At 42.3% G+C, this 18,251-nt stretch overlaps 1 protein-coding gene across 1 annotated transcript in view; it reads right to left on the bottom strand.

Moving 5' to 3' along the window:
• The window catches only part of LOC124269131 (filamin-C-like), a 33,506-nt gene extending 16,488 nt beyond the window's left edge, over positions 1 to 17,018 (bottom strand). The window contains 4 exon segments of the mRNA XM_046704152.1: positions 826 to 1,039; positions 1,604 to 1,669; positions 2,427 to 2,622; positions 16,503 to 17,018. Of these exon segments, the coding sequence (XP_046560108.1) occupies positions 826 to 1,039; positions 1,604 to 1,669; positions 2,427 to 2,622; positions 16,503 to 16,833 (807 nt within the window). The 5' untranslated portion in view covers positions 16,834 to 17,018.
• Between the last annotated feature and the right edge of the window lie 1,233 nt (positions 17,019 to 18,251).

The following is an 18,251-nucleotide window of genomic DNA, read 5'->3' as shown; positions in this document are numbered from 1 at the left end:
TTGATAAGAGATTCAAGTGCATTGTTTTAAAAAATGTAAATAAGTGAGTTGGCCCCATAGATGATATTTCAGTTTTTAATGGACGTAAATATTTTATTCCCAGAGTCACTCTGCGATGTAGGGACATAAGGATTGCTGCGTCCCAATGTTGTCATTTCTTATACACACGGTAAGAAGACGAACGTGATGACCGACGATGAACGTGATGACCGACGATGAACGTGATGACCGACGGTGTGTTTTTCGTTCATGTTCATGAGCAAATTGGTTTGATAAAACAAGGACGAAAACCAAACCAAACAAGTATTAACATTACCTGGGAGGGATGTCCAGACATGATGATATGTTTTCTACTGTGTCTTTTGCATGCATTATTACAATTGCAATTCAAAGTACAACATCAAAATATAACACTTAATCCAAAACAAAAACGAAAAACACACAAGCACTTTTCACTTAATATCATATTTAGACTTAATGCTAGAAAGGACACTAAATGCGTTAATTTTATTTTCAAATATAAAATGAATAATGACTGTCGTGGATGTAAAAAATACTTACAACGTGATAAGCAAATAAAGAGCGCTTTAATAGATTCTTAATGTTACAAGTGAAATGTATGCATTTACAAAATAATCTTGGTAGCAATAATTTCTTATAAATGTGGAAAGGGTTTTGTCGCTACTAATTATGTACATGCATGCCCTCTATAACATAACATCCGATGGAAAACGGTCCCGGGTTTGAAGACACCTATAACCTGGGTAACAATCTCTGTCTTCTACTCCACTGCTACTCAATGTGACAATGATGAGAATGTCTTACCGAGAGGTTGCTGATGGCGGTGGTACGGAGCTGGCGACACACCCAGTTGAGTGTGGCGTAGTACCCTGGCGAGTCCTTCTTCAGAAAGTAGGAGAGGTAAGTCATGGCTGACAGTTCGTCCAGAGCGTTGCTGGCGAAGTCTTCAGGACTGATCACCTTGGGGACATTCAGGTGCTGTTTTGCCAGCTGCATCGCCTGTCGACAGTTCTCCACCCTTCGGGGAGAAAAACGAAAAGACAAAATACAACAGATCCTTGCGAAATAAAAAAATCAAAAAAATCTCGAAAGAGTGGATAAAAAGACAAGGACACGGTGAGGTTTGAAAAGAGATTTCGGTGGAGGCTAATCCGTCTGTTATAGACTTAGTACAGATACACTGTCTTCACTTTTTGAGAGACATTTGACTTTGAACTGTTTAAAAGGTCGCAGGGTTGGAATAGTGTCTTCTTATTCAAACATGTGCAAACTCAGGCCCGTTAAACAACGTTACAGCTGAAGTCGATTTTAGATGACTTTAATCTTCAGTCGTCTTAACAAGAAAGAACTTAGATGGTATCCAGGATATTTTGAGCTTTTTTCGTCTCAGGGAATCTCTGCTTGTATGACCTAATTCACAATGGGTCCGGGAGGTCACCTCACCTGTCTGTGAGTCATTGTGGAATGGCTCGTCGCTCATGCGTTCAGTCACCTGTTTGTCTGGCCCTGGGGTATGTATGGGGATATTATTGTCATTAATTACTCACAAAGATAGTACATGATATATTATATTTTTACTTACTTATTTTGGGGACGTAGACTTCTCCAGTCCGGGCAGGTCCCTGGCTTGCAGTATTCAATAAGGGCACTGTAAAAACATATATGTGCCGAGATCAGGAATACGACACAGTTATTCCACTGTTTAACGTCCACACATGGCGTAGAGGGTAATGTCCGAGTCACTCTCCATTCCTTAAAAACAATGGAGCCGAGGCTTTTAAGGAATGGAGAGTTACGAGGTCATTACCCTACTTTAATTACATTCAAAGTATTGGTAATATTTCTGTTATAAAAATTAAGTGTCAAAATGACAAAATGAAAGCTATAATTTGAAAAGCTGGTACACATCGCTCCATTTCTGAAAAGTAATGCAGCGTGCAGACAAATGTAATTTAATAGTTTGTATTACAATCGGGTATGCACATTAAATGAAACACCGAGAACAAGTAGGGTTGGTCTAAGTTAACACTCACCACGTATCGCACGTGCATTTGTTTCATTGTTCCAACTACTGCACTAACCCCCTTGTAATACAAACCAATAATAGCGTTTTGAATCTTTGATTGTTTGTTAACCAATTTTATCCTAAGTTGAAAATTCTGAGATTTAAATCTGCAATTGGCAAGATGAATTCATGAGGATTCGCAATCTTCATTTCACTATATTTTATTTACATTTTTGCTTAAAGTGAAATTCATCGGTACGTTTTCACTGCAAACAGAGTATAGTATTCCCGTAATCGGAATCTTAAATCAATAACCTGAACATTATATCCCCTAACCCCTCTTGTTTAACACCACAACTCTAGTAGTACGACGTCATCCGTGACGTTCACGACTACGTACTGTAATGCAATGCCGTCACTCCAGTCTGTGGTGAAGTTGCCGATGTTGATGTCGGTGAGGACGGACTTGAACCACGCCATCATCAATTTCTTGGGAGGGGCCTTGGACTTGCTGGAGCTGATCTGGTACCTCAGGATCAGATGCCATAGCAAGCCCAACACCAGCTTCAGGTTACCATTGACAACGTCCTCGTTTCCTAAACAACAAATAATGTAAAAAATATTAATATGAAAAACAATGACAAAATCATTCTGTCAAGCATATCTATCGCATTAATGTTCATTAGGATGCGGGGCGGTGGGGTAGCCTAGTGGTTAAAGCGTTGGCTCGTCACGCCGAAGACCCGGGTTCGAATCCCCACATGGGCACAATGTGTGAAGCCCATTTCTGGTGTCCCCCGCCGTGATGTTGCTGGAATATTGCTAAAAGCGGCGTAAAACCAAATTCAGTCAGTCAGTCATTAGGATGCTCAAAATTACCGATTCATTTTCGCAGAAGATTTAATTAGATTTCATTTGAAGACATGCACTAACGTTTCATGACTTCATGTATGCAATGTCGGAAGTGAGCTAAGCACCCCCACTATCATAGCACTCTGGCACTGACGACCACATTATTGCTAAGATCGCTTTGGGCAACCTGGCCCGGCCTGTTCCACCTTGGGTAACTCATCCTCGGCTTTACATATTTCTGCCCGTTGTATTTTCACAGGTAAATGGACGTCAAGGACGTATGTCAGCAGGATCTGCTCCTCGTGGTCATTATTTTAATGAGTGTGTAATTCTGTGTCAACGCCGTTTTGATAACCATAGTCTGATGTATATAGGAGGGGAGTTTCAGGCGATGATTATGTACAGACTGACGCCATGTTTCAGATTTTGTTGAAGCCTATGGGTAGGAGTATGGTATGATATGCAGAAACATATCATCAAGATAGCCTCCAATTTGACGTAACTAATCTCAGACAACTGGCCTCCAGTGCAACCAATGGTACGCGATCTCCCCTGATGTACATCGGAGCAGTTAACCGAGACAGGTAGGTGAGCGGATAGTGAGTTCGTCAGTCACCTAGCAGGTAAACGCTCTATCGCGAGAAGTGTCAGCTTGTGGAAAAATCCATTTTTGGTAATGTTGAACTGCACAGAAATGTACCGTACTCTTTCGTGTGTAAGTACTGTACTTCTGACACATAAGATCAACCCTGTAGTATATTGGATAAAGCGTATGTCGGGGGAACCATAGGTCGGTATTTCGACACCGGCTAGATCATACAAAAGACAAAGGTAAAACATTGTACTTGTTGCCCTGGTCTTTGAGTCCCGCTACTATGTCCAGGTGGGGTGGCCGTAATAGCATCATAACACCCCCATTAATCCTGGTTCGTACAAGCAGCCACAGACACACCCGCTTGCATACCTTGTGTATAAAAGGGACGATTGGGTAGCCGGGTGGTTATAGCCTTCGCTTCTTACGCCGAAGGCCCGGGTTCAATTCCCCACCTGGGTACAATGTGTTAAGCCCATTTCTGGTGTCACCCGTCGTGGTATTGCTGGGGTTTTGCTAAAAGCGGCGTGAATCTGAACTCACTCACTCTTGTGTAAAGTGTCTTCACCTCAGCGTTATAGAGTACTTCAGCCCTGAATCAATCGCATGTAATGTCGCCATCACCTGACAAGCATTCTTCACAAAGCAGGAGTCATGCCTGCCTAAGCGTGGCAAAAACAAACAAATGCAGAAATTCTGCAAACTAAATCGTACGCTGTTCTGTTGATCAACATTACTGAATCGATTTGGATCGATATGATACGAAGTTAGGCGACCTGGGTAGTTGGCCTGTGTCTTGCTCTCGCCATTATAACACACGCATTATTATAACGTTAATCTTACCTACTAAGTGGACTGAATAATCAAAATTTAAAAAATATTGTTGTGTCCTCTTCCATGACATATCAATACAGCAGACGTTATTTAAGTATGTCAAGGTAAGTTCACTTACATAATCCTTTCAGTTAGGTGAGTGAGTATCATTTTACGCGCTTTCAACAGCCATGAGGTGGCGGCGACAACAGAACTGTATTAACACATTGTGACCTTGAAGATCTGATGACTGATCGGCAAAAATGAACACATCAAACTTTATCGACTTAAGATCTTCTAATCCCCAACCGCAGATCTAGCGACAAACCGGTGACAAATTTACACCGATAATACTATAAAAAGAACATCGATAGGAGATCGAATCTAACTTGGCTGCAAAAACCTGAAAGCAACCTGTTCAATACAAATGCAACATTGAGTATTAGTTTCTTGATTGGGAATCAATGACGTTGTTGGCCGAAGGAAATCTGATGTTTATCCCGCAACTTCAGATCAATATACTTTCCCCCGGAACATAAATTCTCAATCACGTGATATTGATCGAAGGCCCAGTCACTTAAGCTGGCAAACGACGTGAAGAAAAAGCAAGCAGGGCTGTGTTTTGGCCACAAAACCTGTCGGACGAAACAAATTGAGCAATCAATAATCGCCACTTGTTCCTAAATACCCCGTCTACTGGCCCCTGCTATAACGCTGTCTTGACCATAGTGTACAGACACGACACAACATCAGGGATACGCTCTGTATTAGACGCAGTTAAAGGAATTAAGCCTTGTTGTGTTAACACAAACACACTTAGCCTTACCCCAGTGAGGAATTCACTGACCAAGCGTGTTAAGGTGACGCTACTTAGAAGACTGCCTGAGACATTCTTGCCCGCTGTGTAGTTCCCACAACGTAGGGAAAACGATCTGATGTGCGTTGAAGGTACTTTAAAAACCTGATCTGTTCTCCGATTGTACAGATGAATGTTAATAGAACATACGGGACGTTTTAAACAAGTTAAATGTGTCCAGAGTGTGGCTACTCCTGCTTTAAGCTATGACAACAAAATAATCTACTCCAAAGCACATTTCCGGACAAGTGCTACAGCTTAATCCAATTTGACTTCACCTCCAGCTAGACAAACATTGATGAGACATATCGGTTGATGTGTATGCGTGGCATACCCATATATGCTAAACATTACAGGAGCCATGCGTGACAAAAACAAACTCAGTTAATCTGCAGTATAATCATACGCGATTCTGTTGTCCAACATGAAATCGCGCGAATTGAGTGTTTTCAAGCAATGAAAACAGACAGCACGCGCTCAGAAGTACCCCCGCTCTCTCCACACACACTCACACTCACACGCACACACATACTTTCTCTGTATAACACTGACAACGCTGGGTGACATCCTCGTTATGTTTGCGTAAAGAGACCTCCCTGGTTGAAGACTGTGATGATGTACTTGCTACTGAGTAAAGCTCAATAGTCTTAAACAGCTTCGTAAGACAGAGGTTATGCTATTATACTGTATAGGTAAGGAGGAGTGAGTGAGTGAGTGAGTTAAGATTTAAGTCACGTCGGCAATATTTCAGCCATATCGTGACTAAAGGTAAGGGGGAGGGGGGGGGGGGGGCGTACCCTGCGTGACATACTGGAGCCCCGGGACATGTACGATACACACCCATCGCCCAACCAGCAGTACTCACTCGGAAACTACGCTACGGCTATGTCAGGTCTGCCTTAGTGGCGTGGTAAGTAGTTATAACAACAACAACAACAACAACAACATATACCACGAGAACGACGACAACAACCATAACAAAGCATTCATTTCTGAAGCAGCACAGAATTATTTTCCCGATGGTTGAATCAATGACCACTCGATTTGTATTGTCAGCTTCCTAAGGAGTAAACATCAGACTACAAAGAATACTGGTTTAACCGGACCGGACATAACCGCCCGGATTATTATGGTTTTTCTCTATAATGAAGCACTCGTAACTACTCGTCCCTTTCCGTAACCTGAAAGAAGACTCGTACCCCTCTCGTAGCCATTTTACTGAACTTGACTTTAGAGAGAAAGAAATAGTCTAGTCGCCGAACTATTTTCAAGGGCATGTAACTCCAGTTTAGTTGGAAAACAAACATGGCATCCACGCCAAGGAAATTACCTCAAAGAGTATGTTTAACATGCTTAAATACTTTCCTACGCCATAATGTTAATATATCCTGCTTATAAAAGTACAGGAAACCCAGGAGGACTATGCAATAATCAAAATATATTTGAAGTGCCTGGGCAAAAAATTATGCAAGCCGAAATGAAAATGATTTCAACTAACTATTTTGACACAATTCCTTCTCCATATACGCGCATTCTGATTGGCTGGGGCAATATTTCTCCCGGACATGGCTACGAGAGGGGTACGAATCTTCTTTCAGGTTACGGAAATGGACGAATAGCTACGAATGATGTTGAAGATGATTGTCTTCCAACGTCCGTTCTTTGACACCTGTCCTGTCAACCTTTACAGATCGTTGTGACATTTTAGTTCCTAATACTGGAGTCCACAGTCTGCACTGACTGGAAATTGTACTTAACCTTCGATAAGGATAGATATAGGTCAATATATACGCCCAAGATATAGCGTAGTCGGGACATATCTGTATCTGACCTTTGTCAAAGATAACAGTGTGTGCGGTAGGCAGCAGTTTAGCGAGTGCTAGAATCGTGTGTTGTATATTTTGAGACGCATTGACGTGCGTTGTGTGAGGTGAACAACGGTTAGGGGAACATGGTGTGTGTGTTGTGCGAGGTGAACAACGGTTTGTTGAGAAAAGGAGCCATGTGTTGTGTGAGGTGAACTAGAGGTGGGTGAGAACTTGAGTCATGGGTCTCACATAGCAGTGTATAGCTAGATAACATGCCACGTGTCACATAGCAGTATATAGCTAGATAACATGCCACGTGTCACATACCACTGTATAGCTAGATAACATGCCACGTGTCACATAGCAGTGTATAGCTAGATAACATGCCACGTGTCACATAGCACCATGCCACGTGTCACATACCACTGTATAGCTAGATAACATGCCACGTGTCACATACCACTGTATAGCTAGATAACATGCCACGTGTCACATACCACTGTATAGCTAGATAACATACCACGTGTCACATACCACTGTATAGCTAGATAACATGCCACGTGTCACATACCACTGTATAGCTAGATAACATCCCACGTGTCACATACCACTGTATAGCTAGATAACATGCCACGTGTCACATACCACTGTATAGCTAGATAACATGCCACGTGTCACATACCAGTGTATAGCTAGATAACATGCCACGTGTCACATACCAGTGTATAGCTAGATAACATGCCACGTGTCACATACCACTGTATAGCTAGATAACATACCACGTGTCACATACCACTGTATAGCTAGATAACATACCACGTGTCACATACCACTGTATAGCTAGATAACATACCACGTGTCACATACCAGTGTATAGCTAGATAACATGCCACGTGTCACATACCACTGTATAGCTAGATAACATACCACGTGTCACATACCACTGTATAGCTAGATAACATACCACGTGTCACATACCACTGTATAGCTAGATAACATGCCACGTGTCACATACCACTGTATAGCTAGATAACATGCCACGTGTCACATACCACTGTATAGCTAGATAACATACCACGTGTCACATACCACTGTATAGCTAGATAACATGCCACGTGTCACATACCACTGTATAGCTAGATAACATACCACGTGTCACATACCAGTGTATAGTTAGATAACATACCACGTGTCACATACCACTGTATAGCTAGATAACATGCCACGTGTCACATACCACTGTATAGCTAGATAACATGCCACGTGTCACATACCACTGTATAGGTAGATAACATGCCACGTCACATACCACTGCATAGCTAGATAACATGCCACGTGTCACATACCACTGTATAGCTAGATAACATACCACGTGTCACATACCACTGTATAGCTAGATAACATGCCACGTGTCACATACCACTGTATAGCTAGATAACATGCCACGTGTCACATACCACTGTATAGCTAGATAACATGCCACGTGTCACATACCACTATATAGCTAGATAACATGCCACGTGTCACATACCACTGTATAGCTAGATAACATGCCACGTGTCACATACCACTGTATAGCTAGATAACATGCCACGTGTCACATACCACTGTATAGCTAGATAACATGCCACGTGTCACATACCACTGTATAGCTAGATAACATGCCACGTGTCACATACCACTGTATAGCTAGATAACATGCCACGTGTCACATACCACTGTATAGCTAGATAACATGCCACGTGTCACATACCACTGTATAGCTAGATAACATGTCACGTGTCACATACCACTGTATAGCTAGATAACATGCCACGTGTCACATACCACTGTATAGCTAGATAACGTGCACGTGTCACATACCACTGTATAGCTAGATAACATGTCACGTGTCACATACCACTGTATAGCTAGATAACATGCCACGTGTCATATACCACTGTATAGCTAGATAACATGCCACGTGTCATATGCCACTGTATAGCTAGATAACATGCCACGTGTCACATACCACTGTATAGCTAGATAACATACCACGTGTCACATACCATTGCATAGCTAGATAACATGCCACGTGTCATATACCACTGTATAGCTAGATAACATGCCACGTGTCACATACCAGTGTATAGCTAGATAACGTGCACGTGTCACATACCACTGTATAGCTAGATAACATGCCGCCTGTCACATACCACTGTATAGCTAGATAACATACCACGTGTCACTTACCACTGTATAGGTAGATATCATGTCACGTGTCTCATGCCATTGTATAGGTAGATAACATGCCACGTGTCACATACCACTGTATAGCTAGATAACATGCCACGTGTCACATACCACTGTATAGCTAGATAACATGCCACGTGTCACATACCACTGTATAGGTTGATAACATGCCACGTGTCACATACCATTGTATAGCTAGATAACATGTCACGTGTCACATACCACTGTATATCTAGATAACATGCCACGTGTCACATACCACTGTACATTCAACTAGATAACATGCCGACTTTCACATACCACTGTACATTGTATTAAGTCGCATATTGAACCAACTGACAGCCATTGATTGAGGGTTGTTCACAGATAAACACACCTGCATCTTCAGCATCCTGATGTCCATCATCATCATCATAACTGTGGACCTGTGTATTTGTCTGTCTCCCTTTGTCAGGCGGAGTGGATTTCTCTGTATTGATATTTATATTTAATAACCTCGCAAGTAAATATTGACAGTCCTTGCCCCAAGACACCACAGGTGGTCAAGAAACATGACATATCTGCTACTGTGCCTAATCTAACAAGTGTCCTCAAAACAAATCTGTTGTCAGGGAAACCTGTTTCTCACAAAATTATTGTATTTCTTTAGCCTATGAGTATCAATCATGAAAATATTTTATTAATAGCCAATAACAGATGATACAAATATCATTATTCACACTGAATTACATAATGGGGAAATGAAATAAGTGTATAGGCATCCAACCAGCGTGTCAGACTTAATTCGGTATCTGTGGATTAATTTCTGAAACAATTTTTATGACATTTTAGTCGTAAATATGATGTCCCATAGATACAACCCCGAGAGTTTTGCGAGAGAAAACATGTAATTAACAGTTGTCGCCCCAAAGCACCGATGACTTGGTTGACACATGGCATAGTATCCCAATTGCGCATATCGGTGATCATGATGTTGATCACAAGATTGTTTGGTCTGGTCGATTACTTGGAGGCCACCGACATATAACTGGAATATTGCGGTTGGGATATGATGACATGTGTCAACAAAGTTAGCGAGCCTGACCACCAGATCCCATTAGTCGCCTCTTACCACAAGCGAGGGGTGCTGAAGACCAATTCTAACACGGATCTTCACGGGTCGTGTTGTTGTTAAACTCACGTTCCCTCACAGAAACAACCCCCACTATAAGGTACACACGGAGGTACTGAGTACCTCCACGGCTACAGTGTCAGATGTTTTACAAATACACACCAGCGGCATGCTCAGATTACATTCAAAGCTCGATTAAAGGAATGTATTATTTATGGGTGATAGGTCGGTTAGTATGGTTGTACGCTGCTTTTAGCAATATTCCAGCAATATTCCAGCAATATCACAGCATGGGACACCAGAAATGGGCTTCACACATTGTACCAGTGTGGGGAATCGATCCCGGGTCTTCAGCGTGACGAGCGGACACTTTAACCACTAGGCTACCCCACCGCTCCTTTTAGTTTTGAGGTGTGCATCATTCCGTGCCGGATCAGCACGACCTGGAGGTTCAGGTCAAGATGCCCTTGTGTGGCGAACACAGCTGCCTACATTATAACTCTCTGGCGACTCACAGTAACGGATCTTGATGCTAAAGGTTCACATTAACGGGGTTCTGATTATTGGGGTCGTCATTATCAAGGGTCAGATAAATGAGGTCACAATTTCAGGTCCAAGTTCGCCCGATACATTCACGACGTAGCTTGTATTCACAACTCATTCACCACAAAGCGATCTTAGAGCCAGGGCAGTCGAAACGCCTTCAAAGATGTTTCATTGTGCATTCATTCTGTATCCTTGTATATACAGGTTTATGTTCTCGATTGGATTATGTACGTCGACGGGTGATGGCGGTATGAGTGTAAACAAAGTTTCAGCTCAGTTCAGACGTATAACTACGACGTGCTGTGACTGACAAGGAAATGGGGCTGGTTTGATATAAATATGCCTTTCATTGGAGTACCACTAACCCTAACACAGGACTGGGCTAAGCCAACAGTTAAACCGCACGTATCCACGCCTGAAATGAATACACGCCCTTTCGTTAGCTCGGGTCAGAACTCGTCTCTTATCTGCAAGTTCTGGTCAGACTCTGTGACCAGGGTGATAAAAATTATATATAATTTCGAAATTGAAATTCAGACAACAACTGGACTAAAGATCTCAACGCCTAACCTTTTTGTTTTGGGGAAATTTGGCAGCGAACCCCTAACAATTAAAGTTTTTACACGGATGATCTCTATAAATTAACTAATGTCAACGATCGTACAAAAATATCTCATTACCAGTATAGTAATATGACACTAAATTATGATGGAAATGAAAACTCATATATATGGATAGAGACAGTAAAACAAGTAGCCTACTAAATAGTGTAGGACTGTCAGAGGTATTTCCACATTCGCCATGCCTGGTTCAAGTCATGAGAATAATTCTACAAGATCAATTCATTCAAAAGTTCAAAAGGTTTATACTACCAACACTTAAGAAGAATTACCAGAATTCGATAATGTCCTACTATTTCCGCCAAAAGTTGAACCCATGGCGATGGCGAGGGAAGACCGCGTGTGAACTCCACGCAACTCATTTGCTGCAGGAGACGAGTTTCACCATTTGTATATATAGGTGTGAACACCGTCTCCAAAACGGTTTCCTTATATACATTCCCAAAAATGGTTACATGGTCTTTTATCCATTAATTACGTAAAACATTATGATCTAAAATATATGCCCATACCGATATGTACTATAAATCGGCGCAGATGTATGGCACATCTAATATATTACTGCATGATAGTGTCAATATCTCTTGAATAAGTTGTCATCTTAACCTTATTGAATGTATATTGTACATTGTACATGTATACCTTTGTATCACGGTCGGTTTTAGGAAAATATTCTGAACTAAACTGAGCCGTACCCATGCTCATAACATCAATCACTAGGTTACTGGGCTAATACTAGATTATATACAAATGTCCGTTACAAATGTTAATGACAGACGCGATAGGCATACATTATGCTGTGTCCTAATACAATGTCTCTGTGTACAGCATGACCCTGTTATCTTGACAATCTGTGAATGTCGAGGGACTTGACGCGGGTAGTTTTTGTACAACTCCGGGCAACAAGTTGCATGTCCAATAAATCAAAATAGTTTACGCCTTGATGTCTCCTTGGAAAGTACGCTGGCTGTTGACACTGCACGGAGCTGATACCCTAATGCTTGGGCAACACGAACACAGTATCACATTAATATGTGGCTACAGTTCCACCGCAATGAGAGGAAGGTTCAGGCGACAAGCCTCAAACCACATGTCCTCCGTTACAGGAAGTTATTGTACGTTGCTAGGAAACACTTTGATGAACTCAATGTGAACCTTCAATAGTGTTCAAAATGAATTTCTTGTTTCATATCATTCCCTTTTCCGCATAAAAAATTACGATTACTAACCGGTAAATTTTAGCTCAAGAAAATGTTTTGTCTTGAATCAGTAACAACTGCGAATGAAATGTTTATGCGAGTATGTATAAATCACACTTTCGTGACACATATTGGCAGTACGAGAGAATTTGAACCCTGTGATAGTATTTAGTTAAGGTAGACTTCTTGTATTTACATAGTCGGGGGTGTTTTACTTGCTCCAGAAATGATTCAGAAATAATAAATTCATCCCAACTATACATTGACACTATTCATGAGGCACGACACTAAATCTGGACACACGAACCTCCTCGCTTTCCTGTCATATCAACAACAATTACAGTCCGTTTGAGACAAAATGATACCGATGAATTGCAATCTAACGCAAAACCAAATCGACATTAAAGAATCAAACCAACGCGGACTGCAATAAAAACAACAGACCAAAAGTTGCATAATTTGTGTCACAAAAATAAAATAGTTGTTTAAGAAACTGTCATCATTTATTTGTGCGTTTTCCCAGTTTGTTACAAGGGCGCATTGGCAACTAAACGAACATCGCGAAAAGCGAGATGCACGTGCGTTAACGGGTTCTCAACAATTTTTGAGCTGGCGAGATGACACGTACCCCAGCTTCACAGGCAGTGCGCTGTATGTACTTAGTAATTGCATACTTGGGTCACCTCCTGTCATTTTCATCCTTGAAGAAATCATAGACTTTGTAAATTTTGGACTTTCATTTTCTCTCACTTTGTCAATCAGCAGTTATCACATGTCTCTGACGTCACTAATGCACGTGCATCTCGCTTTTGGCGCTGTTCCTTTAGTTGCCACTGTGCCCTTGTAACAAACTTGGAAAACGCATAAATAAATGATGACAGTTTCTTAAACAACTTTTTTTTATTGTCTGGCTGTTTGCTCCGTGTGATTTAACTACCTGCATTACGGTAGAGGTCTTATCTCATTGAGTTGAGTCCATACGCAAGACGGATCAGCAACAATCCCTCCCTCCCTCGTGTCTGGGTCTGCCTGTGCCTGTGGTATCACTATATACACAATACGAGTCGTGGTCTCAAAGTTCACCTGGCAAATTTAGCATCTGGAATGTCAGTGTTCGTTGTGCTGACATATGGATTGTTGTCATGATGTCCTTTCTCGAGTTACTCCTCTATAACGCTATGTGCACAGAGGAACCTTCTGTCTTACCTGTCACGCCATACGAATGCGAACATAAGTCACGCTTTGATTGTCTGACATGTCACATTGTGATTGTCTCAAGTCAGTCCTTGGCTGACATACATGTCACATCTTGATCTCACCTTACAGGTATTGCTTGTTCTATTCTCCGTTTTACCTGTCTCACCATCTGTCACGCCCTAATTGTCTCACTCATGACTTTCTGATTGTCTGACCTGCAACGTCCTGATTGTCTCACTCGTCACTTTTGGAATGTCTCACCTGTGACGCATCGGTTGTCTCAGATTTCACTTTTCGATTGTCTCACCTGTAACGTCCTGATGGTCTCATCTCTATTGTCATACCCGTCACGTCTTGTTTTTCTCTCTCGTCACGTCTTGTTTTTCTCTCTCTCGTCACGTCTTGTTTTTCTCTAGCGCCACGTCTTGTTTCAGCTGTCGCATCCTGACAGGCTAATATTGCCAGACTTGATTGTCTCTTTAATCAAGTCTTCATTTTCTCTTCTGTCACATCAAGGATGTCTTACAATACTCTGGAACAAACGACATCTTCGAACTCAGTTGTATCCTAGTCACCGTCAGACTGTGGTCTAGTCCCAGGTGATCTATGCTTTCCGTAAGAGGCGGCTAAATCGATCGGATGGTGAAAATCACCTGATTTGATTGACACCTCATCCCAGTGTCGGTCATCGGATTGTTTTGTACAGATTCAACTGTTGACAAACCGGCGTCATCCAGGTAATATTCTTCAGCGAGGCGTTAAACAACTTATCCAATACACTTCGGCTAACACATATGCAGACCCATATCCGACCTCGACATATTCGGTTTTAACTGTGTCTCCAAGTGTCACGTGTCCATCTACAAGACATACGTATTGTATTTTTATGAGTATTCCACAGCAAGCTCTCTTTGTACCGATTAGATGTGGAGAGAAAATTCGATATATTCAGATTTGACAGTATCCGTAATTAGGAATGCTTATGTAGACGAGGGGCGGTGGGGTAGCCTAGTGGTTAAAGCGTTCGCGCGTCACGCCGAAGGCACGGGTCCAATTCCACACATTGGTACAATGTCCATTTCTGGTGTCCCCCGCCGTGATATTGCTAGAATATTGCTCACTCACTCACTCACTCACTCACTCCACTCACTCACTCCTCTCACTCACTCACTCACTCACTCACTCACTCACTCACTCACTCCCCATATCGAAGTTCTGTTATAACGAAGTAACGGTGGTTCCGGTTGTATGTGCAGTCCTTACTTCTCGATGTCCCCCTGCCTCCGTCAACATATCCCTGATTTATACCATATGTCTGTGTATCTAACTGTATTCACTCTCTCCATAATACATCGTGACTAACCATCCAAGCGTCTCCGGTTACTTCCTTGTCGGGCCTCATATTACCTCCATAGAATATATTACACAAACACACATATTTGTGATGTAAATTAAATGTGTGTGCTGCATTGTGAGCAGCTGTTTAAAAGGGTTGTCTGTACCTTTGTGGTGTGAGCCGTGGTGTATTTCTCGCAATAAAATAGTCCATTTACAACCCTCTTTGTTACGCTCTGATCTGGTGAACTGTTCACTACAGAATATACTGACACAACGATGCGTCATGACTGGAGAATGTTTATGTTTGTGTTTGTGTATGAGAAAGACAGAGAGGTAGACTCTGTGTGTATGTGTGTGTGTGTGTGTGTGAGAGAGAGAGAGAGAGAGAGACATAGACAGAGAGAGACAGGGAGAGAGACAGAGAGGGGGCAGAGAGAGAGACAGACAGAGAGACAGACAAAGAGAGAGAGACAGAAAGAGAGAGACAGAGAGAGAGGGCAGGGAGAGAGAGACGGAGAGAGACAGAGAGAGAGAGAGAGAGAGGTGAGGGTGTGTGTGTGAGGGGGTGGGGAGTACAAAAATAGCGATGGAGCTGACGGTAGATGCAAGGCAATATTACTTGGGATGAATTATGTAAGGTAAAAATTCCCAGTCTACCATATTACACATCAGGATACATATAGTAAACCCAGCCAGTGATAGTGGGACGGACGGACAGTGAGCAGAGAGGGAATCACCTGTCCAAAAAGATCTCAACACGACAAAAGGAGGACGATAATTAATGAATGAATGCAGACGAGGCATTGTAGATCAGTATGTTGTGGAATTTAATTCCAAGAAAACAGGGAAATTCCAGGAAGAAAGGCATAGAGAGGAAAGCGGTTTGCGAAAGAGGAGTGACCAAGGACGGGCCAAGAATCCAAGTTAACAAGAACTTCACTTTTATAAAGCTCCAGGTGATTGTGTATTCACATAGTCTACGCGGATATCACACAGTTACACTCAGGTCTGTCAGTCTCGCCGACAACATGGCAATATAATCGCTAGCACCAGCGGAATGTCACCTGGGGTCAGTCCTGTAGTGACTTCTGTTATATCAAATCAGCCACACCTGCCTGTGTTGGCTATGCATGACCATTTTACTGACATGTCGCGCCCATTATAACATAATACAACATATCGTAATACAGCAGAGTGTTTGAGAAACGACTTTGTATCGCATGAGTTGTTATCTTAATCCAATAAGGCGGGCGTGTCTCTGTTTATGTGGCTATGTGTTTGCATACGTGAAATTGATATATGACACACTCACCTATATTCACGAGTCGGATTTGATCCTCTGCAATGGCTTCAAACGCTAGCTGAACATTCTGTAACATCTGAATTTTGCTTCTGGGTTTGGTATAAACACGACCAATCTTTCTAAACTGTAAGGCTTCGATTAGGGCCACGAGTTTAACACCATCACAAAAATCGGTGGCTAAATTGTCCACAGTTCGTCCACTGGTGGTCAGTTGTTCGTTCACCCAGTTGGAGAATGTCTTGTGCTGGATCTGCTCCCAAGTATCCTCTGGGCCCTTAGTTGAAAGGTTCCCCACCCCCGAGAGGGACGGGGAGGGGTCGTGGCGCTGGTTGTCAGACATCGTCCCGTGGGGAAGGGGCGGACCGAGCGTCACCTGCCGCTGCTGGTAATCCCCTTGTCGGTTTGGGCATCAATACTAACACCACACCGTCAACAGCTAAAGTTACGTTCAGCCGAGCCAGGTAAGTCCTCCGATCGATATATCTCTATAATGCTCTTCGGATCAAGGGCGGTAACTCGCAATTGTCATCCGATCTGATAAATAATCTGGGTTACGTTTGAACGAGATGAATCAGGACGGGTGAGTCAACTCAGTGGAAATAAATATATTGCGGCTTCTCATGTGCATTTTGATTTGATTAGAAATCATTGATTTAGTAACTCTGTACATATTTCTCATCTGACAAGAAAATGCACTCACTTCACAGCCGTGTCATCAAAGAGTGCTTTTGTCACATGTCTGTTGTGTTAAACGGCAGTATGCATAGAATGCATCACTCACTTTAGATATTCTGTTACTCTGAATAATTGCTTGTAATGATGCAATAATGAAATTGAATACAAACAACACTATTTGTTGATTTTAGCTAACAGGTAAATATGTAAGTGATATTGACACTGATACCGAATTTGTGATCGTATCTGAAATAAAAAGTGCTTTAACAATGACATGGAGTAATTACATTTATTTTACCGCTACTACTGTGTTGTTTGTTGTTTGAAGCAGGGCAATTTCCAGCTTTATGACCCTGGCTTGTAAATAGTCGAGTCTGTACAGACATGCAAGTGACTCAACGGCATCAATGTACGCATTTTGGGATTGGGTGACACGTATCAGCAAGTCTGAAACAGCCTCTCGTGATAAGCATGGGTTGCTACAGACCAGGGCCTAGATTTTCGAAGCTCTCTACTGGCGCTAAGATAGTCGTAAGTGCCATACATTAACATTAACTTACGACTATCTTAGCGCTAAGAGAGCTTCGAAAATCTAGGCCCAGTTCTGACGGGTAACTGCTGCTGCCACTACATCTACTACAACCATTACCACTACAACTATTACTACTAAATCTTCTACTACGACTACGACTACGACTGTTGCTGATGATGCTACTTATACCCACACCCATGTTGATATGGGTTAGAATTGGTCTTCAGCAAACCATGCTTGTCGTAAGAGGCGACAGACGAGATCGGGTGGTCAGGCTCACTGCCATCGTATCCCAATTACGTAGATCGATGCTCATGCTGTTGATCACTAGATTGTGTGGACCGCCGCCATATATCTCGAATAATGCTGAGTGCGGCGTTCAGAACATGGATCACATTTGTCACGGGCTTCGTACGATAAAGTAGTTTACGATTTTCCGTACGATTTTTTAGGCAACTTGGGTGACCTCGAGTTCACATTGTATTCACATTGTTTCCGGGTATCATGCAATTTCTTTGGGGACAGGTAGAGGCAAACCTACATGGAGGCTG

Source organism: Haliotis rubra, unplaced genomic scaffold (assembly GCF_003918875.1).
Source record: "Haliotis rubra isolate DU_JTF1 unplaced genomic scaffold, ASM391887v1 Scf1421, whole genome shotgun sequence".
NCBI lineage: Eukaryota > Metazoa > Mollusca > Gastropoda > Lepetellida > Haliotidae > Haliotis > Haliotis rubra.
Note: the sequence above shows the minus strand (reverse complement) of the source record. Positions and strands in the feature narration are given on the sequence as shown.